Source organism: Cricetulus griseus, chromosome 5 (assembly GCF_003668045.3).
Source record: "Cricetulus griseus strain 17A/GY chromosome 5, alternate assembly CriGri-PICRH-1.0, whole genome shotgun sequence".
Classification (NCBI taxonomy): Eukaryota; Metazoa; Chordata; class Mammalia; order Rodentia; family Cricetidae; genus Cricetulus; species Cricetulus griseus.
The window spans coordinates 39,065,344-39,088,707 of NC_048598.1; the positions used below are offsets into that span (position 1 = coordinate 39,065,344).

The following is a 23,364-nucleotide window of genomic DNA, read 5'->3' on the forward strand; positions in this document are numbered from 1 at the left end:
GCATGACAGGAAGCTCAGCCCAGCGAACCCTCACTGTTCCTGTTTTCTCTCTGTAACCATGCCAGTTGCTTTGGGTTAGCCAGAACACTTTAATATGGTACAGTTTTAGAATTACCCCCAAACATAATCACAAGAGGGAGACTGGAAATAAGTTTTCTCCATTCTCCATGGCTGCTTGGATTGCCTTTGGTAACTCCATTGGTTTATTTTTGCCAAGTAGATTTGCCTATTGCTCCGCTGAACTGTGGGAATTGTCAGTGGGAACATGCAGGGGCAGCAGGGCCCTGCTTTGTGGGATGGTAGTGGGGTTCTGCTAACCCTGAAGGGATGCTATGAAGGCTTTGCCTCAGATTATAACCAGGCTGGCTTTGTCTTCCTTCGGCAGGGTTTGTAAGACCTAAGAGATAAAAATGTCTCCTTTAAGCTGAGCTAAGCCTTTCTGCTTTCTTTACACACTTAGCAGTGTGGTATGCAGTATGCACTTACCTTTTTATTGTTTTTTTAAATCTGGAATATTGAATTACTCTGAAGGATTCTTTCTTTTTTTCCAGTTAAAAGTTATTTATTCAAAAATATTTTCTTTTTATTTTAGATTTTATTTATTTATTATGTATACAGTCTTGTGCCTGCATGCCAGCAGAGGACACCAGATCTTATTCAAGGTAGTTGTAAGCCTCCATGTGGTTGCTGGGAATTGAACTCAGGTCCTCTGGAAGAACACCCAGTGCTCTTAACCGCTGAGCCATCTCTCTAGCCCTCAAAAATATTTTCTACCAATTCTTTTTCGTTTTGGGGGTGTTTTTTTAACAGGGTTTCTCCATGTAGCCCTGGCTATCCTGGAACTTGCTCTGTAGATTAGGCTGGTCTCTCAAGTGCTGGGATTAAAGGCATGTACCATCAGGCCCAGCTTTTTCTACAAATTCTAATTCTAAATCACATAAGACAGGGAGTGAGGTTATACAGAATAATGGCTCAGACCCCTGTACAGAATGCAATCCCCTCATTAGCTCATTATCTACTGAGAGTGACAAATTCAAGTCATTTACTTCTTTTTAAAGTATGTATATATTTGGGAATTAGAAAACTGATAGGAACTTGAAGAAGACAATGTGTATATATTCTGAGTGGTAACTGGAAAGTTTTAAATTTAACTCATAATCTAAAGCAGCAGTTTTGACCACAAAGTTGATCACAAAACCCTTTAAGAGTCTCTTAAGATGTGTCAGAGATGACCCAGGTTGTCAGGCCTTATGCACTGTTAGATCCCCGGAAAACTCAGGCCTCCGGGGTCTTAGCCCAGGACCTCGGTCACCCCAATCACCAGGCAGATTCGAAAGCTTGATGAAAACAGCATGAGGCTTTATTGTTGTTTAACGAGCTAACCCCATGTTAGCTCGGGTCTTTCACCCACCCACCATGGTGGATGGCTAGCAAAGACAGTTCAAACTGGCTGCATAGAGATCTTGTAGGGCAGTGTAAGGGGAGTGTGTAGGGGTACGCACAGGCTCAGGATTGGTGTGCTTCCAGGCTTGGAGGGCTTGCCCTGTGTTGATTGGCCAACTGGTTGTTATGGCCCATAGGCCCTCCCAGGGTGGTTGCTATGCTCTGTGCCTCATTGCTGTGCATTTGTCCATAAAACACACCCAGAGCCGTAAAGCATAGCTCCACTGGCTAACTTCTGATTGGTTCCTTGCCACGAGGCAGGCACCTAACCTCTAGTAACCAAAAGCACGTGTCCGTGTCTGGCTGTTATGGCTGCTGAAAGGGGCGGGCATCTGACCTCAGTGACTAAGACAAGGTCATGGCAAGCACGTGTTACTGTCATGGCTACCGAAATGGGGAGCTGGTCCCTTCAGTACAAGCCCAAGAACTCAAGTGTGAATCCCAAACATCCACCTAAAGCATCAGGAGGGGCCACTCCCACCTAAAACCTCAGTGCTATGGGGGTACTGAGACAGGAGGATTTCTGGCAGCCCAGCTCCAGGTACAGTGAGAAACCCTGTCTCAAGGGAGTAAGGCTGAGAGTGGCAGAGAATGCCACCCCCTCCCCTGTCCTCCTCTCTCTGGCCCCTACATATGTATATGAGTGCATGCACCTGCACACATATAAGTGCATACATTACACTTATACACCTCATTCATATTTAAACATATTACCCCCACCTCCAAATGTACTTGCTAACACTGGAATCTTTCTTTATAAAAACGTGCCCATAATAATCTTTTTTTTTTTTTTTTTTTTGGTTTTTGGTTTTTCGAGATATACAGGGTTTCTCTGTATAGCTTTGGAGCCTATCCTGGCACTTGCTCTGGCCTCCTGAGTGCTGGGATTAAAGGTGTGCGCCACCAACACCCGGCAATAATCTTATACATGTAATTTAGGGGATTCTCAGACTTTTGGGAATTTACTCTCGAGGATCCTGCTTCTGCCTTTCCAGGCAGAGGGTGTCTAGAATATGTTCCTGTCCTTTTTTTATTTTCTGTGACTTATGTCTTCCCCTCCAGTAAAGTAGGAACCTGACTTTCCCAAGGTAGGCTAGATGACTATGACCCCGTTCTTTGTCAGACCTGGGAGGTGGGAGTAACTTCCATGGAAGACATTATTCAGGGTGCTTCAAAACAACCCTGTCTGGTCTGTGGGATGCAAGGCAAAGCCTTCCCGGGCTTCACTTGGTGTTCCAGACAGCTGCTGGCTGCTGTGTGCATGATGTTCTCCTGAGTCAAGGTTGGCTTCTGGACATTTTTCTTATGCCCGCTTTGAGTTCTTGTGGGTCAGTGAAGGATGCCCAAGTGTTCCAAAGCTGGGATTCATCCAAACACTCCCAGAGGTCCTTGAGTCAGCAGCTTCCTGTGTGGTCTCCCTTCCTTCACTTCCTCCTTTTTGTCCTTTGTGGTTCTCACCACGGTATCTCTTCCTTTCTCTGCCCTCCCCAGGCTCTCCTTTATTCACAGCAGGAGAGGGTAAGCTAGTTCTTGATTGCATTCAGTGTCTTCCATGCCAGGCCCAGGGCTGTAGTAGAAAGTGAAAGAGAAGAATAAAACCCAATATTGCCATGATGTGCCAGGCCATCCTGACCCCCGTGTTTGCACCAGGCCTGGCCTGCTGTCTGCTGGGCCCTGCACTCTCTCACTCCTCAGTGTCCCTTTAAAAATGGCCATCTTGTCTCTGTGCCCAGGCCTTTGTTCCAGCTCTGTCTTGAGACATCTGTGGCTCACTCCTTCTCTGGAGGGCTTTACTTAATTGTCATGTCTCCCATTGAAAGAGCAATTTCTGACCTTCCATGGTGCCTAGACACCATGGCCTGCTTCTGCATTGTCTGTTTCACACAGAGCATATGTGAACTTCAGAGGTCTCCATATCCCATCAGTACACTGTGTGCGCCATGGAAACGGATTTGGGTTTCTTCATTCTTCTTTTTTTCAGGTGTGTGTATGTGTGTGTGTACATGTGTGTTCGTATGTGTTGACTGTGTGGTGTATGGGCAAGTGTGTACATGGGCATGTAGAGCCGGGAGGAGGATGTTAGGCTTACTGCTCTACCCACCTCATTCCCTTGAGACATTGTCTTTCACTGGACTGGAGATAGCCCCAGAAGTCAGTCTTAACCATCTCCATCCTCCATAGGAGTTTTAGTTGTGTGCAGCCAAGCACAGCTTCTTACTAGGGATTTGAACTGAGGTCGTCATGCTCATTTAGGAAGCATGTATACCCACTGAGCCATTTCCCTAGCCCCTGGTGCTTTATTCTTAACGTCTAGAATAGTAAGCACCTGGACACAGTCCTTGATAAACAGTCCTCATCCAGTGAGAATAACTTCATGAATGAATGAACAGGGTCTTGACATCATAAAAATGAACAAATAGATAGGGCCTTGAAACCTGCATGGGAGGGCAGTGACTTAGCGCTGGGCCCAGGGCCTGCTTGTCAAGGTTCAAATCCCCGCTGCACTTTCCAGTGGTGTCATCCAGAGGTTACTATGTAAACTTTCGGGGCCATGTTTTTTCCCCCGCTCTGTGAAACTGGAAGAATGATACCATCCTAGGATGATAATGACAATTGAGTGAAACAGTCTACAAAAAGCAGTTGGCACAGCTCCTGGCATATAACAAGTTACCTGCTGTTACCAGTGGCTCATTTGCCAGCATCAAGGAGAGCTCACAGACTTCTACCCCTTCCTGGCAGCTTCTATTGAGACATTCCTGTTGGGGCAGAAGGATGGGACAGATCCCTCTACAGAGAGACAGTATCTGTGGACAACGTGGGAGTTCTTTGAACTACCAATGCCCTGGTCATCCCTCACTTCAGATAAATACTAAATACTTCACCTGCTCAGATGGGTTTCAAAGAAAACCCTTAGATATGGCTCTTCCTTATTTAAACATTGTGTTTTCCCCCCTCTTATTCTGGTAACTTTGAGGCTATAGTAAATAATTGCGCACAGCTATACTGTACAGGGAATTTGTAAATCTTTCTTTTTGCCTGGTGACAACAGAGTAAACCGTGTCAAAAGTCATCTGGCAATTTGCATTTTGATTGAAGTTTTATAAAGAAGGGCACTTGCTCCGTGGTAAGCTTCAGGGGGGTTGAGCTTTGATCTTAAGTCCTAAAGAGGGTTTGTGGGAATTGGAGGGGACATTGTTGACAGGTTTGTCTGCAGCTTTTCTGCTGCCACTAAGCACATGCACTTGCATCCAGTGAGGGGAAATGTGGGACTTATGGGTAGACCTTGGTGAGCCAGAGATTTCAGGATTTGTGAGAGAAGTGAGACTGGTATTTGCTCTGATTGGAATCATGGGAGGGGTCTGAATGGAGAAGGGCCATGATCTGATTTCCTTGAACCAGATAGTTGTGATGACTGGGCAGACTCTAAGAGATCAGATTAGTTGAGTGGCTGATAAATTGATTTAACCCAAAGAGGGCTGTAGTTAGAGACAGGATATAAACAGGAGACACGAGGAGAAGTGTTTGGAGTCAGGTATGTAGCAGATGCAGAACTGGAGGCTTTCCCCATGGATCGGATGGAACGAGACTGGAGCAACTGGAGCCTGTGCCCTTCAAACCCACGGCTGAAAACTGACAGCTCTTGCAGGCCTCTGAGTTATTTTTAGATCACCACCTTGTCCCTAGTTGTGAACTGTGGACACTGGCAGTGAGGAGAATGGATAGTTGTATGATCTTAGCCATTGTCAATGGTAGCAGGCTAATTAATGTGCAGGAATGCTTAGTCTTTCTTGGTACCAACTGACAGTACACTGTGGCATCACATTCTGGGGGAGGAACTGAGATAGGTATTGGTGCCAACCAACCTCCACTTCAGCTCCAAAAAGAACCAAAAAAAGAGCAGGAGAGCATGAGAAATTAGAGACAAAAAAACCAAGAAGGTCTGGAAAGTTTGAGTTAAAACCTTTTTGAAAAGAAAGCTATCAGAGCAGCAGAATGTGTATCTTTTCCTTGAAAGTGCTGTCCTAGTCTATTTATATCCCTCACAGTTCCTATTCGGAAGATAAAAGACATTGTCGGAGAGAACACTAATACAAATTAACATAACAAAACAAAGATCAAGTGCCCCATTTAGTAAGTGAGAGCTGCACTGAGAGACAGGAAAGTGCAGTGGCCTTGCAAATGGCTTCCTCTTTCCTGCACCCTTCCCAGTCTCTCCCACTTCAAACCACAAAATCCTCCCTGAGGCAACATGAGGCCACAGTTCACGATGATGGTGGCCAAAGGAAAGAGCCAAGAGAATCCCACTTTGTTTGTTTACTAGGGGCCTCGTTTCCCACCCCTGCCTAGCTAATGTGGGGTGAGGAAGTGTTAATCTGACCGAGCTCCTGCCTCAGGAAGAGCAGAGGGCATCCCCTGAAACTCTCACCTAGCAGAACTTGTCAGGATGGAGTGATGGGGACACCAGATGGACTGACAGTCAGTCAAGAAGATGGAGGGCTTGTATTTTGTTAAGAATTTGTAAATCTTGGGAACAAGGAGCCATAGGGTGCTGGAGCCTTTGATCCCATTACACAAGACAAAGTGTGCTCTTTGAAAAATGTAAACTCACCAAATGTAGACATTTTGGTATCAAAACCTTGGGGCAACAAACAGCTTTGCAAACTCCAGGTACTCTCTGAATTCTTCCTTGTTGGGAGGAGGAGCTGCAGAAATAGTGCAGACCTTCTGAGTTAATGGCATCTCCCTTAGGGACTGGGTGTCAGTTTGCTAAATGTATATTCTCTTACTTTGCTTGTAGAGTTGGGCACTGAAGCCAGGGCCTTGGGCATGCTAGGCAAAGCACTCTACCACTGAGCCTCATCGCCAACAAAATGTGACATATTAGTACAAAATGAACTAGCTCACATGTGGGGTTGAAAGAAAAGCAATACTTAGCAATTGAAAGAAAAGTATACTTAGCAATGGATCAACTTATTTAGTAAAAATTCTGAACACTGACTACTTTCTCAAAAGTAGGGTCCCTGTTCCCCTCTTCTGAAGTACTGGGTCTAGATCAGACCAACTTGGTGGAGGTATAGTCACAACTGCTATCCTGGTGCAGCCACACAAGAGTCTATTCTTCAGCCCTTAATCTCCTTCCCAGCCTTTGAGGTCCAAGGCTATTTCCAGGATCCTCCAACACTATTCCATCCAAAAGAAGACCACGCTCCCAAATGTCTCATGGATGTATCATTCTTGTGCCCATGTATGGCCCAAGTCTGGAAGTGTGAACACATAGCTGTGTCTCCCTGGTGTAGAGACAGTAGAGCGTGGGAATAAGCCTGTGTCTGAGAGCTCGGGAGGAATCTGCCTTCTTTATAGCATGTCATGTCTGATGTTCTTGCTGAGATGAAACCCTGTTGTATAGAAGAAATTACGGGAACTGTGGAGTATTAGGAGAACATTTTAAAGAAGTGTGGTAGTTAAATCCTGATTCTGTTTGGCCTGCACTGGTCTACCCATCATGTGTTGCTGTTAATTCGGCTTCATGTTGATGTTCCTTCATATGTATTTATATCCTTAATTACTCCTGACGTGTTATTTTGTGCTCAGAGTTGTATAGAGCAGCCTTCTGACTATTTCTGTTTGCCTATTTTCATCTTTAAAGGTATGGAAACCTGACAGGCCCAAACTGTGAAGAAGATGGAAGTCCAAGTTCATTAGAGTCCAAGACCGTGATCCGGAAGTGAGTATCTTCCTATTGGCTGTATCACTGGCTCTCAGTCAGGACAGCCTCTTAGCTGAGCTGAGGGGTGTGTGAACATGGTAGTGTGTGCCTGTAATCCCAGCACTTGTGAAACCAAGGCAGAAGGACGAATTTGAGACCAGCCTGGACTGTATGACTGAGACCTTTTCTCCAACAAAAGCAAAGTAGTTTAGCAGAATCTTTTACTCCTTTGGAGTGGGTGCTTACCAGGCTGCTAGGCTGCTGTGATTTTCCCACACAATAACTACATGCCAGGGCTGGAAAGAGAACTCAGCAGTTAAGAGCACTTGTTACTTTTGCCAAAGACTTGGGTTCAATTTCCAGCACCCACATGGTGGCTCACGACCACCTGTAACTCCAGTTCCAGTGGGTCCAATTTCCTCTTCTGACCTCCAAAGGCACCAGGCATGCACATGGTACACAGACAAGACACTCATACAAATAAAATAAAGTAAGATAAATATATCTAAAAAGTTTTAAAATTACCTATGTGCCTACACTTTTAGGAAAGTTATCTAACAATACTCACCTTATTTACCCAGTAATAATGCATTGCCATTGACTAGGTACTATTTGAAGAGATTTAAGTAAACAAGGAAATAAAACAAGTGAACATGAGGAAATAGTCTTGACTGTTATGAAGTTTATATTTTTAGCAGAGGGAGACAAAGACTAATTACAGGAGTGGAGAAGAATGTAGCAAGGAAGTGTCTCAGCCCCAATGAAGCTCAGTCTCCTGCAGGGTGCCAGGAAGAGGCTCTCTGATCTGGGGACACTGCAGCACAGTGGTATGAGGTGCGAGCCAAGTCCTGTGATATCTAGGCAGAGAGGATATGAGAGAGGCCTGGAGGTAGGGATAGAGTGATCCAGGGATGCAGTGAGTGTCATGGCAGGAGCACGGGATGGAGATGAGATGCAGTGAGTGTCATGGCAGGAGCGCGGGATGGAGATGAGATGCAGTGAGTGTCATGGCAGGAGCTCGGGATGGAGATGAGATGCAGTAAGTGTCATGGCAGGAGCGCGGGATGGAGATGAGATGCAGTGAGTGTCATGACAGGAGCGCGGGATGGAGATGAGATGCAGTGAGTGTCAAGACAGGAGCTCAGGATGGAGATGAGATGCAGTGAGTGTCATGGCAGGAGCTCAGGATGGAGATGAGATGCAGTGAGTGTCATGGCAGGAGCTCAGGATGGAGATGAGATGCAGTGAGTGTCATGGCAGGAGCTCAGGATGGAGATGAGATGCAGTGAGTGTCATGGCAGGAGCTCAGGATGGAGATGCTGTGAGAGTCATGATAGGAGCGCAGGATGGAGATGAGATGCAGTGAGTGTCATGGCAGGAGCTCGGGATGAGATGAGATGCAGTGAGTGTCATGACAGGAGCGCGGGATGGAGATGCTGTGAGAGTCATGATAGGAGCTCGGGATGGAGATGAGATGCAGTGAGTGTCATGACAGGAGCTCGGGATGGAGATGAGATGCGGTGAGTGTCATGGCAGGAGCTCAGGATGGAGATGAGATGCAGTGAGTGTCATGGCAGGAGCTCGGGATGGAGATGAGATGCAGTGAGTGTCATGGCAGGAGCGCGGGATGGAACTCTGCAGACAAAGTAAGGCTGTGAGGAGGGACTCGGGGTAGGATGTTGAGTTTGATCCTGAGGAAGCTAGAAAGCACAGGGAAGGCAGTGAGAACAGCAGTGCAGCCTAAGTTTTCAGGCTAGCTGTGTTCCATGTGGACAATGGATTAGCAGTGGGGGTAGATGCAAGAGTGCTGGCAGGGAGCCTGGCTAGCACCTTTATAAGTGTCCAGGTGTGGGGTGATGGGAGTACGGACTCAAGCAAGGACTTAGTTACTCCTACTCTGCTTGTGCAGATGCTGAGACAGACAGTTCATCTGGAAGACAAAGGGGGCTAGAACACCACCACAGGAACCTTTCTGAGACATGGCTGGGAATGGGGATCAAGTCTGGTGGGAATGTGTCAGCAAGTGAATCTTAGATGTTAATTTTGAGGTAATTGGTGAGTCTGGTCTCGATGAGAGGCCTGGATGGTGATATTCACTAGGACAGCCTAGGTGGTATTTAAAACCACAATGCTGGCTATGATTCCCTGGAGACCAAAGGGAGAGAGCCAGAGGACTGGACTGGCCCTTGGTTTCCTTTATTGAGTTGGTGAAAGTAGAAGGTTTATTGAAGAAGACTGGAGCTGCTGTGAGGTGAACAGAGTAGGGGAGAAGATAGAAGAGGTAGCTATACCTCACAAACGTGTGAAGAGGCATTCCAGATGGGTTCCCCACCTTGTCCAGTGCTGCCTGTAGCAAGTGAAGAGGGGGAGGGGTCTGAGAGGTGACTTCCTGCCCCACAGTACTGTGGCTCACAGTGATGCGGGCAGGTGGTTTGGGCGGATGGAGGTGTGGTGAAATGTACACAGGCAGGGTCAGTTTTGCCATAAATGGGGATTCAGAAGTCTCAAAGATTGTGATCTTGGGATTAGGAAGGCATTTTGGTTTGTGTACCATGTGTGATTTGTTTTAATGGGCAATTATTTACATTGATGAAAATGACCTAGAAGATACTGGAGAAACAGCCGTGGTGTGGGGATAGAGGCCACTATAGGGTTATGTTCTGAAGCAGATGGGATGGATTTTCCAGGATCCAAAAACAATCTCTGCTGCTAAATACTCATTTGGGGCCAAATACCAGAGAGTGGGAACGTAATTACACTTTCCTGTGTAGTTTTTAACTCTCCACAGGGTTCACTGATGGTTCCCACACTTTAGGGACCGTAGGTGTGAAAGTCAGAAAAACAGTCTTTTTAACCCCCAAATAGATACACCTTACATTTAAGTGTTTTCGTTCTTTCTTTCTTTCTTTCTTTCTTTCTTTCTTTCTTTCTTTTTTCTTTTTCTTTTTTTTTTTTTGGAATTTTATTGCAGAAAAGTAGACAAGCTAATGTACATATTTAAAAGTCCGGGGCAAGGTTTGGTAGGAGAAACCATTACATTATTTCTACAGGAGATGGGCTAGGGGAGGAGGTGACATTTGAATGATGGTCAAGACTCAGGCAGTGGCTGTCCAGGCAGAGGGACTGGCAGGGTCCATCAGGGAAATTCAGTATATATGGAATTTTGAGAAGCAACGGAGAGTTGTTGGGCTTACTTCATGGAGTTGCATGTGGGTCAGGAGAGTCTGTGGGGCTGAAACCTGTCTAAGGTTGCACTGTGAAGGGCTTTCATCGTTCACAAAAGGGTTTGGATTTCCCCTGGTGAGCTGTGGGCCAGCAACCATACAAGCTTTGCATCGGTGGGGAACATTTTAACATAGGTCAACAAGATGGGTTGGGCCTGGATTCATACATGCCCAGGGTGTACTGAGGACCGGCAGCTCAGCATCCAGGGAATGCTTTGAAATGAAGTTGTACTGCTTCTAGCCCAGTGATTCTCAACCTGGTGGGGTGTTGAATGGCCCTTTCACTCGGGTGGCATATTAGATATCCTCCATATTAGATATTTACATTATGACTCATAACAGTAGCAAAATTACAGTTATGAAGTAGCAACTAAAATGATTTTATGTTGGGGGGGGTCACCACAACATGAGGGACTTACTAAAGGGTCACGACATTAGTAAGGTTGAGAACCACTGATCTAGCCTGAGCTAGTGGACTAGATTCTGCAGCTTCAGGTCCTTAAGGGAGTCCTGAGCATTTCTGGGTTTAGAAATCATGAGATTGGAGTGTTCAAAATTGTTTTTGTTCATCCAGGAGAAGGCACTAAAAATAGCGATTCTCAGAGGATCCTTTTGTAATGGGTGTTCGTAAAGTACCCAGAAGAGAAACCACAAGACTCCAGAGACTGGCGTGACAGGTGTGCTGACCTGTGCGTGGATTCAGTGAGGAGCGCACTGTCAACCACCAGTGTTGGAAGCCAATCAAATCTGCAGTTACTGTTCAGTTAGCCACAGGACTAGCCAAGAAGAGTACAGTCTGAAACATACCCAGAGCCTTTCACCAGAGGGTATTTCAAGATTAAATAGGTTTGGGGGAAGGAGCACTTAGGAAAATTGATTGTACTCTGGATGTGAAAAGCCGTGTTCATTATTTTAAAGGCCCACTGAAATTCATTGTATGCTCAGAACTCTAATGTGGGTGAAACTCCAGGCTAAGCTGTTTTAAAGGGCTTTAGAGTTTTAAGCACATGAAACCTTAACAAAGAGCTTCACACAGTACTCCCCTGAGGGGTCCGTCATCTGGGGACAATAGTCCTTTCCCAGAGTCTCACAGTGACTTGGAGGAAAGTTCTTGACCCCTTTGCTCAAACTGAGTTGCCTTTTTGAAAGGACTGTGCCTGATGAACGCATAGCACTTTATTTTATAATAGGTCGCTCTGTCCCCCAGACTCTGGAATGCTAAAACCCCTTCTCTCTAGTGACCTCTTTCTTTCTTTCTTTCTTTCTTTCTTTCTTTCTTTCTTTCTTTCTTTCTTTCTTTCTTTCTTCCTTCCTTCCTTCCTTCCTTCCTTCCTTCCTTCCTTCCTTTCTTTCTTTCATTTCCCCTTCTTCCTTCCATTTTTTCTCCTCTTATTAATTTGTATGTCCCTATTATCGTTTTATACTGTCTTTTCTTGTGGCTCTCCTGACAATGCCCATCTCAATGGATGGCCACTGCTTGTTTTCCTGAGAAGAAACCAGGGAAGCCCCTCCCCCATCTGCATGTGACACTGCCGATCCCTCAAGCACCCCAGACTCTGTTCCCTGACCTGGAACAATGAATGGCAGCTTCCTCTTGGCACTGGTTCTCACAGGGTGACTTTGTCCCCCAGAGGACATTGACCAGCATTTGGAGACACTGGTTGTGCCTAAGTAGAGTGTGTGCTACTGGCATCTAATAGGTAGAGGGCAAGGATGGTACTAAGCATTCTGTAATGCACAGGACAAGGTTGTCCCTTCCATTTGGTGACATGTCATGAGTGCCTTGGTAGGAACCCCTGCCACAACGTACCTTAGTACCTCTAAGTGTGCTCGTTTGTAAGCTTATCCATCTGTGTTCCTTTTTACAATTAGGTGAGTCAAATACAGAGGTGGTTGGTCTAGGGCCAGCCACATGGAAGGTAGAGGCCCACCTCCCGTGCCGTCACTCTGTCTCTTGCTAGTCACATGGCCTCTGTTTAGTCACGTTACCTCTCTCAGTTTCAGAGTTTTCATCTGGAAATTGAACTCCTGGAGCATACAATATCCAAGTCCTTTTCAAGTCAGTGACAGGTAACATAAAATGTATTTAGTTTTTCAAAAGCCACAATCAGAGATGTGGTCCAAATGTTCTATTAGGCTTTTGGAGATTACCCAGGCTGCTTTTCTGTCTGAGAAAGCATATGTAGCAGACTGAATGAAACGGTCAGTGAAGAGGAGTCTGGCCCTGGTGTGTTTATTAAGTTGTGATGTCACAGCTGCTCTCTGCAGTCACCAAGAGCTGAGCTGAGACACGTCCGGCGGGGGTGGGGGTATACAAGGAGTGGCAAACGCCAACTGTTTTCCTTTGCCTTGTGTCTGTTCCCTTGTGATTTCAGGTGGGCAGTGTGCAGCAGGAATCTAAACACCTAACTTTAGGGCTGTTGCCCTCAGTTATTTTTCAGGTGCGCAGCATACAGCAGGAAACAAAGTACCTCACCTCAGGGCTGTTGCCCTCAGTTATTTTTTGTGGACCTGGGTTGAATTGGCAGCAGGGACAGGGAATCACTATTGGATTTAATCACAAACACAAGATAATGTCTAAAATTGTTTGATTTTTCAGTTTTTGCTATAAATTGTGTTGGGACTCTTACACTTTATGTATGCTTCCATGTGCCGAGTTGCCAGTCATTTCTGATGTTCTAAGTGTGGACCTAATCAAGCTAACAGAGGACCAACCAAAAAGATGGAAAATATGAATATTCAGATGAAGCCTTAATAGGCTTCTGGTGTCTTGAACACACACTGACTCGTGTTCTTTATGTGCCTATGAATGTTATCAGGTTGCTCAGGGTGGCTCCAGCCTATGGACTGCCCCATCTGGCTCTCTGCTGTATCCAGGACTTCCAAAGTCAGCTGGCTTAACCAGAGTGTCTCAAGTTGCCAAGAATTCTGTTTCCATGGCTTCTAGTTTTAGACCTTTGCCATACAGTGACTTCTGATGTTCAGACTAGGCCTCTGCAGAGAACAAGCTGGGCCTTGCTTTTTTTTTTTTTTTTTTTTTTTAATCTTAGGACTCCTGAAAATGGCTGCGACTTGGGAATCAAGTCCTATTATGGAAGAAAACTTCCTATTATGGAAGAAAACATCTCTGCTCACATTCATCTCACCTGTGCCCTCTTCACCCTTACTGCTGACATTTTCACATGATAAAACACTGTCTTTTCCAACAGTAAAGTTTGAACCAGATAGGAAGAGATGACTGTTCATAGGACAGATTTGCTGCAGCCATTGAACTCCAAAGAGAAAAGAAGACAAAGAAGGAATGGTAGCCATCCAGTTTTTACATCACAAATTCTTGGAAATGTGTGCGACTGTGGTTGCTCTCTCTCTCTCTCTCTCTCTCTCTCTCTCTCTGTGTGTGTGTGTGTGTGTGTGTGTGTGTGTGTGTGTGTGTGTGTGTGTGTGTTGAGGGAGGGTATTATATAACTTTATTTAAAGAGATTTAGAACTCCCCAGGTCTTGGTGCTTTATTGCTTTCCCTTAGTCAGTACTCTTTTATGTCAGAACGGCTTCTGTTTCCTTTTCTTTAGTTGAATCTCACCTCTGCCCTCCTGGAATGCCAAATTCTGTCTTCTCAATTTCTTTCCCGTCGCCATGCTTCAATCTGTTGAAATCATCCCATTTTCCTTCCCACACATTCAGAAGATACAAATGTCACTCTTGTAATCTTTCCCAGAAGCTGGGGTACTGACACTAGAGCTCAGGGGCTGGTAAGGGAACTAGTAAACAGTATTAATCCAAGATGTCGGGCACTCTTTGGAGAAAAGCTGAAGTCTGAAGTTATTAGTGCCTGGGGAAATTACAGCGGAAAGTATTTGAAAACTCTTCCTGGAATGTTTGCAATCAATAGTCATTCCAGAAACTCCAAATGCCCTAAGAAGGCAATTGAAACTGAATAATTGTAAGGAAAATGAGAAAAGGGGAAATTTGAGAGGAAAAAAAAAACACATAAAAATGAGACATAAAACACCAAACTCAGGCATGGAGATGCTCACCTGTAATACCAGCACACTGAAGTATAAGACCATCCTTGAACACACAGTGATCATAGTAAAAACTCCAAATTTAGAAGAATTGGAGGTGATAATGTGAAAGGAATATATATATTCCTAATATAATGTGAAAGAAAAAAATATATATATTTTTCTTTTAAGTGAAACAAAAGAAATGGATATATCACATTAAAGAGAAAGTTGTCTTTCAGTATCCATCCAGGGTAAAGAAAGGTACAAACTGTAATTTAAAATATTATCACAGTTTTTGTGGGATGTGGGTAGAAGTCCCCAGGGCAGAAATCAGTGCTCTAATAACCAAAGGATAGTAAGCGAGTGATTTAAACTGAACTTAGAGCAGAAGAAAAATCAGCAAGGTGACAGTATTTCTTTGACTTTTTTCAGACTTAAGTATTATTTTTGTGTGTAAGGGTGTTTTGCCTGCATGTATGTCTGTGTACCATATGTGTGAAATGCCCTGGAGGCCAGAAGAGGTGTCAGATCCCATGAGACTGTGTTTACAAGAGTTTGTGAGCCTCCATGTTGGTTCTGGGAACCAAACCTGGGGCCTCTGTAAGAACTGTTCATCAATGAGCCATCTCTCCAGCTCCGACATTCTACTGGTTGGAAACGTCTAAAAGACATTGCAAACAGCCATGTCAGTGGAGTGTCGTCTCAGTGTTTAGACAGTGAAAACCATGATCTAACCCTTGCTAGCCGCCACCTTTGCTGGCTCTGTGTGGTATTCTTTCATAGATATGTAAGGCACTCTTTTAATTACCTTGTGTTTTCTTTTGCCATCCCAAGTGTGCTGGGGTCTTGGCCTCTCTTCATAAGCCCATCAGTTGAAGTTTCATCAAACCCGTGTGCTTTGGCTCAGTTCAAGCAGTTAGTTGAGTGCCAAGGGTTTTGGAGTCAAGTTCAGCAGGGCTTATTTTGCTTGTGATTCTTTTCCCCTGTTATTACTTCACAGCAATAAGACTATATCTGTATCTGGAAACCCACACAATTTGGCGTCAGTAGCTCTAATTCCCACTGTTTTGCCCAGCTGTTGCTTTATTGTAACACCCCCAGCGGGGTCCCCAAACAGCTGTTGTACAATGTGAAAGAAGGTCTGAGGATCTGAGGGAAGATGAAGGAAGACCAAGTCAGTCCAGCCCATCAAAGGAGGGCTTGCTTTCTGTCCTTGGTACCTGGTCACACCTAATCCTACCAAGGGAATCTCCATCCGTGGTGAACTTCAGCAGGTTTTAAACAGAAGCCTCCTGTTTATAATGCGTTAACTCCCTTTTCAGACTGTGGGGAGCTGGAGAGGGAGTCATGGAGGTCTTGAAATGATAATTTTGGTGAGTGACAGATGCTCTTTTCTAATAATAACTAGAAGTTATTGATTGCATAGTAAGGGTGCGCTGTATATGCTTTAAAAAATTCTCCCAATGACCTTCTGGAGCGTTCTTCCATCTACCAAAGAGTAGCCTGGGTGGTTGAGGAACATGTTCAGGGTCATGCAGTGAGTAAATGAGAGTGCTTGGATTTCACCAAGGCCATGCTCGCTACATCATGTATCCTTTAATTCTTCCCCCTGTGGTAAAAATGAAAATATTTCTCTTAAGTGTGGGAATGAAAGACAGATGTGTGAGTAACCTTGGCTTTGGGTAATAGGTTTCAGGCGCATCTCATCCTGGCCCTACCCTTCGCTCAGTCATCCCTGTGTACCTTCCTTCTTCCTATTCTTGCCTTGAGGTAGTCCCTTTAACTGCCCCTCCCCTCCCTGCCCTGTCTACATCTCCTGTGCTTAGATCTTGACTTTGCCATTGTTTGCATATTGCCCTCTCACCCTATCAGAGCCCCTCCTTCCAGTCCCACCACAGTGTTTTAATCCTTATTTACCACAAACACCACAGTGTGACAATGGAAAGTACAGGAAGCTGAGGCAAGATGACCCTGACAAGTCCAGATAGTAATGTTTCCATTCCTTGGGGAAGCGGGGAGGAGAAAAGAAAAGAAACTTTGTCCCTCCCTTTCTCATTGGGAAACCATCTTGCTGGCAGCCTCTATCTGGCAATCTTCCCTGAGGCGGAGGAAAAACCATTCGGGACTGGGAGAACGAGGTGGAGGGTCTAGCTCAGTCAGGTTCAAGATTAACAAAGTACTTTACACCCCACCAACATGGCTTGGCAAAGGCACAGCCATGCTCCCTAAGAGGTGCACGGTGCTCTTGGATTGCTCTTTCTCCATGTTTGCAATCAAGTCTGTAGAGACTGCCCTAGAATAAGGAAACATTCTGCTATTTTTCCAAAAGTTTCTGTCTCTTATCCTCTGGCAGTGGTTAAGTATAACACGTTATCATCTCAAACAGATTCTAGGGCAGGGAAACAAAACAAAACTCCTCCAAGTGGATAGCATTATTATTATTATTATTATTATTATTATTATTATTATTATTATTTGTAGCAGTAATCTTATTCTTGGAAATTACACATCATGGAAGAGATGATGTATCCCCAAAACTTAGATTCGAGAGTGTTTAGCTACCATTGGAATTTTAGGATAATTTTATATATTTACTCATACTCTCTGGGTTTGTCACATCTGTGCTGCTGTTTTTGGTACCCTGTAAGTCCTCCACTTAGTGGCTGCTCTGGTACTCTGGGAGTCCTCCACACAGTGGCTGCTCTGGTACCCTGGGAGTCCTCTACACAGTGGCTGCTCTGGTACCCTGTAAATCCTCCACTCAGTGGCTGCTCTGGTACCCTGGGAATCCTCCACTCAGTGGCTGCTCTGGTACCCTAGGAGTCCTCCACACAGTGGCTGCTCTGGTACCCTGGGAGTCCTCCACACAGTGGCTGCTCTGGTACCCTGGGAGTCCTCCACACAGTGGCTGCTCTGGTATTCTGGGAGTCCTCCACAGAGCTGCTGCTTTGGTACCCTGGGAGCCCTCCACAGAGCTGCTGCCTTGGTATCCTGGGAGTCCTCCCTGTTGCTGGGAAGTCTGGACTACTTTCTCGTGCTCCTCTACCAAGGTACCTTGCTAGCCAGGTGTTACCAAGTGTGACCTGTGCTTACTGAGAAGTGGGTGAGGATAGCATGTGTCACCTGACATAGCATCTGTCACTGTGCTGCACTCCTCCCCTCTCTTTCTGTTCTTTTGTTAAACAATGCCTAAGCCCACTCAGTGTACAGCAGTCTCACCTCAAGACCTTTGCTTACCGTGTTGCTCTAGTTTCCATGCCACTGATTCCTCCTTATCATTAAGATCTCCTAGGGAGACCCTCCTGAAACCTTGACCAGGTTCCTTCTAAAGGTCAGTACTTCCATGGGTCTCTGGACCCCCCTATTGTGACATTTACCACATAGTTAGTTAGTGGATATGGAAAATAAAAAGCACTCAGCAATGCTAGTTTAGTTAGTCACATTGATTCTCCCCAGCGTCTCTCCTGGAAGGAAAAGCCTTTGATTAGACCTTAGCAGGCTCCACACATGAGCATCTGATCACGTGTGTTCCTCTTCCTATCGGCTTTTGCAATAGACAGGGAAGGTGATTCTTGCCAAGAATGCCCGAGATAGAAAACCCCATGCTGGTAGTTCCCTCTGCCATGAGGGTTGGCTGTTGTTGCTGGCCACCCATCTGGCATGTCTACTTCGATCCACACCTCCTTTTAGAACAGAGGAGTTCTGCTCTGTAGCCCACCAAAGGGTTGCTTTGGAAAAGAGGGCAGCATCAGTGTTCCTCCTTGAAGTAGACTGGGCACAATCTTAATCTCTCCACCTGGTTTCAGTACTCCTCCAGTCTCTAGACATTATTAAAGATCGTGTCTTCTGGTTAGTGCTCTAGTTTGGATGTCTGGCTTGCTCTTTCTTAGTGTGTCCTCTGGGGTGTGTGTACATGTATGAGTGTTCGGGTGTGCATGTGGTCCTGACCACAAGTGCATGTGCAGTATTTTTTCAAAGCTATGACCTTCTTTCAGCAGGTGTGGGGTCACAGATATTGAGGCACAGTTTGTCTCTGTGACTGGTGGCGAATTCTTTGACTTCCATGAGTTGATCTCACCAAGCCATTTATCCTTTTTAATTTCATCCTCCTGTGAGCTTTGGTAGGTCATTGTCATCATGTTATCAGTCATGTTCCTCTTGAAATATCTCATGTCCCATTGATATGTCATTTGAAATCACAACTAATCAGTGTCAGATAGATGCAGGCAGGTGTTTTCTGTCCCTTTTCCAGTTAGGGGTCAGCGAGACTAAGTGAGGAAACTCTGCAAGTTGACAGGTGATTTGGAATTGTGTTTCCCTTCTCCCAGCCCCTTCTAGTTCTGTGCATGGGGTGGGCAAGTGACTTTTCCAGTGGAACAGACACGCTTTGCCTGTGTAGTGTGACTGCAGCCAGGATCCCCCTTCCAGGCTCTCTAAACCCTCCTTCCCATTCAGTCCTGGTGAGGAGTGGAGCCAGGCCGGGGAAGATGGAAAAGCTGCTGCCCCCTTTCCTCTGTCATATTGGCGATGCCACTTTCCTTCTTGGAATCTTAACAGCCTTACATTTGTATCTGCTGCTTGTTCTATGGAGAATGGAAAGTTTCTTCCCAGGCCTGGCAAACATAAGGCTACTGTGAGCCTCGGGCAAGGGTCCAGGCCTTTCCAGAAACCCTCCTTCCCTGGCACACCAAAGAGCACTGCTGATCGGAGGGCAAGGGTCTGCTTGTGTTTAGTTATGCTGTCTCTGTTTCTCTCTTCTCTGATTTCTTCCGTCTCCCTCTTCATTCCTCTTTTGTGTGAAAATGCTTTTCGTGTCTGAGATTGCAGTGAACTCTCAAAACCTCCTTAGGCTAAGCTGTAGCAAGGTCACTGTTAGAGCAGACAGATGAGGAACTTGCTCACCATAGTGAGTTAAAAGTGTTAGACTAAGGATGGAAAGGAAGTGAGTCTCACACGGATCAAGGTCTTTCCAAGTTACTCTTTTATTTTTTTTCCAAGGTTACTCTTTTGGTGGCTCTTCTGAATCTGTGACTTTTCTTGGACACTGACTGCATGATATTCTTGGGGAACTACTCAAAAATATACACAGACATAAACCAAAACACACATCTTACAATTGTTTGCAATCATGAAAACCTGAAAATTATTTAAATATCTGCCTGCCAGTAGAAGAATCCCTAGATTCTTAAATATGTGCCCACGCTGTAGGACACAGTGTTCATGAGAAACTGTAATATAACTGTAGGGGCAGTGATTGGAGAGGTGGGTGTAACATACTGATAAGTGAAAAAAAGTTGATTTATATTTTCATTTCATGTATACTGAATATGTGTATACAGCCACAGAAACGCCTAGAAGTATATACAAGTCATGGGGTTGGAATGGGGATGGAAGGTGAAGTAGATACCCTTTTTAGTTTATGTAGATTTGTGAGAATTACTATTTTACAATTTTATAAGTTTAAAATGAGCAATTACTATCAGTTAGGCAGTAATTGATACAGTAGTATCAGTAGTATCAGTGATTTACCTGTAAGCTAAGAGTTTTCTTTTCTTTCTTTCTTTCTTTCTTTCTTTCTTTTTTTTTTTTTTTTTTTTTTTTGGTTTTTTTGAGACAGGGTTTCTCTGTGTGGCTTTGAAGCCTGTCCTGGCAGTAGCTCAGGAGACCAGGCTGGCCTCGAACTCACAGAGATCCGCCTGCCTCTGCCTCCCAAGTGCTGGGATTAAAGGCATGTGCCACCAATGTCCAGCTTCTTTTCTTTTCTTTATTTCCGTTTTCCTTCCTTTCTCCAGTCCCCTCCCCTGAGCTTTCATTTTGTAACTGAGGCTGACCTGAAACTCACCCTGTAATCCAGACTGTCCTGGAACCCAAGTGGCTCTCCTGCCTCAGCCTACACCGTACTGCAATTGCTGGCAGCTTTCACCTCATGGCTCGATCTATGCTCCTTTTGACTTCTGTTGTGTACTCTGAAATTGCCACACCCCCGTGTGTGTGTGTGTGTGTGTGTGTGTGTGTGTGTGTGTGTGTGGTTTTCATCAGTATCATTGGAAGTCTGTATTCTCTCTGAAACGGGAAGGGAGTAGTAATCAATTGTCCTTTATTTTAAAATTCACAAAAGTGAGTGAGCCAGGCAGTGGTGGCTCATGCCTTTAATCCGAGTACTCAGGAGACAGATGCAGGTGCATCTCTGTGAGTTCGAGACCAGCCTGGTCTCCAGATTGAGCTCCAGGATGGCCAAGGCTACACAGAGAAACCCTGTCTCAAAAAACAGAATCACAAAGTGTTCTTCTGTAAGACTCTGGCTGATGTATGCAAATGTCAGGTTTTCTGTCTTACGTTGTGTCATCCCCAACTATGTACCGGTCGTGATTCTAGGCTTACTACTTATCCAAACAAAGGGAAATTACTCGCAAATTACATTTTTGTTATAAAAATTAAACATTAGGTGATAACTTGATTTTTTATTTGTTCTTTGACAGTTTCGTACATGTATATAACGTATCTTTATCATATCCACCCTTCCGTCTCCCCTTCCTCACTTACAAACACCTCCAGCCTATACTCTCTGGCCTCTACCTACTCTCCTTTTGTTCTTTAATGTCCTACTAAGTCCAGTTAGTGGACTTCTGGAATATTAACTGCTGATAAATGTTTACAATTATGATATTAAAGTCTGAAAACTAAACGGAGCAATAATTAATATAGTATGAGGGCCCTCAAAATATGAAGCTATTGAGTTCATTGTACTCATATTTTCTTTCTTTCATTTTTATTTTATTTTAATTTTTTTTAGAGACAGGGTTTCTTTATGTAACCCTGGCTGACCTGAAACTCACTCTGTAGACCAGGCTGACCTCAAACTCACAGAGATTCACCTGCTTCTGCCTCTGGAGTACTGAGTTTAAAGGTGTGGGTCACTATGACCAGCTCATGTTTTCAATTTTAATCCAAAGCCCAAGTTACTTTGTCAGTTTTCTGGAGGGAAAATAGAGTTTTGTTAATGTTATTTGATTTAAAGATTTAGAGTATTGAATTATTTCTGTTATTTTGTTAGTTTAATGTCATTTGTTTCATGTGGATGCCATAATGTCTATGGTAGTGAAACAGTGGCCTACACAGCAGAGAGCAGTCAGTGTGTAAATGTTCCTCCCCCAAAAGCTAGGTGTTAGGTGGACATCTGTGGTAGGCAAGCCTTGATCGCAGTTCAGCTCCTTGGTATGAAGTTGCAGTATCGAAGTAAAGACACCGTGACAGCCGACTGTAGCTCTACACAGTGGTAGTAACTTCTACTCTAGTAAACAATTTGTGTGAAGTACAGTAGATGATTATAATTTTCCTTTCTGAGGGCCAAACTCAAACATGCCTTGTGCATGTTAGACAAATGCTGTACCACTAGTTACATTCCAAACCCTCTACAAAACATTTTGCGGTTTTGGAGATATAGCTCAGTCTGTGAGATGCTTGCTGTGCTAGCATAAGGAGACCTGGTTGGATCCCAGCACCCATGTTTTTTTTTGTTTTGTTTTGTTTTGTTTTGTTTTTTTTAAAGTTTGGCATAGTGAAGTGTGTCTATCATCACAATGCTGGGGAAGCAGAGGCAAGAGGATTCCTAGAGCCTGCTGGCCAGCCAGCCTAGCTTAATGGTGACCCTCAGGTCCTAGTGAGAGACCCATCTCAAAAAACAAAACATGGGGGCTGGAGAGATGGCTCAGAGGTTAAGAGCACTGACTGTTCTTCCAGAGGTCCTGAGTTCAATTCTCAGCAACCACATGGTGGCTCACAACCATCTGTTATGAGATCTGGTGCCCTCTTCTGGTGTGCAGATATCCATGGAAGCAGAATGTTGGATACATAATAAATAAATAAAATCTTTTAAAAAAACAAAAAACAGAAAACAAACAACAAAAAAACAAGGTAGATGACCCCTGAGGAGTGACAGTGGAGGTTAACCTCTGACTTACACACACACACACACACACACACACACACACACACATTCACACACTCACACTTTTGTGGGTGAAAGAATTTTGTCTTTGCCTTGGGATGCACCAGATGCACTGTTACTTTCCCCCTGTTACTTTCTCCAGCCAGATTCAGTGAATGTCTTTGCTCTGAGGCTGTGCTATTAGGAAGGCAGGGTATCTGTTGGCAGAAAAGGGACCCAACCGGGCTTGGGTCTGACTCTATGACTTTGAAGCATATCATTGCTCTGACTCTGCTCCTTATGGAGGAGCTATCCCCAACTTAAAGGCAACACCCTGTGTTACTTGGGATGTGTCTGTATCAAACTAAGCACCCAAAATAACCCTGGCTGTCTCCGAGCTCTGGTACCTGGTGTACCTTTGTGAATCCATCAGAAGAATCTGTGTTACAATAGTAATGTTGCTTACTAAGTTTTGTTTGTTTTTCTGTCCATTTATCTTTCAGAGACCTAACTTCTCCACCCCGAAGTTCTTGAGGTGTGTTCTCATTGTAATTTGAGAAACAAAGGGATAACTTTCTGAGGAAATTTTTGTACTTGTGCTGAAGTCCCTGTGGCGTTTATAAGATTAAACTTACTCAATTCTCCTCCAAACACAGACACTTCTCTTCAGCTGTATTTCTGGCCTAATGGTAGCCAAGTGTCTCCTAAAGTACCAATATGACTAGTTTTATGTTTCTTTTCTGTTTTATTACATTTATTCATTTATTTGTGTGTGAGTCTGAAGGGTTGGCCTGAGCATACCACAGCTCAGGTGTGGAGGTCAGGGGAAAATTTTTAAGAGTTGTTTTTTTCCCATCTACCATGTTGGACCCAGGCATTGAACTCAGGTTGTCAGGCTTGGCAGAGAGTGCCCTACTCACCACATCATCTTGACAGCCTGTTTTGTGGTCTTTAATTAGTAGATTGTGTTTGAATTGCTTGGGAACTGCTTTTGGAACTCACTAAATCCTCTCCTCGTCATTTGTCTGCCATGGATGGATTTTTCTAACAACAAAACAT

General features: G+C 44.6%; 1 protein-coding gene across 4 annotated transcripts in view; it reads left to right on the forward strand.

The window, feature by feature from the left end:
* Rgl1 (ral guanine nucleotide dissociation stimulator like 1) overlaps window positions 1-23,364 on the forward strand; it is a 253,143-nt gene that overhangs the window by 191,731 nt on the left and 38,048 nt on the right. For all 4 annotated transcript variants that reach the window (XM_027417374.2, XM_035445701.1, XM_027417375.1 and 1 more), the window contains one exon: window positions 7,091-7,168. In XM_027417374.2, coding sequence (XP_027273175.1) covers window positions 7,091-7,168 — 78 coding nt within the window. The remainder of the gene's footprint in view (window positions 1-7,090; window positions 7,169-23,364) is intronic.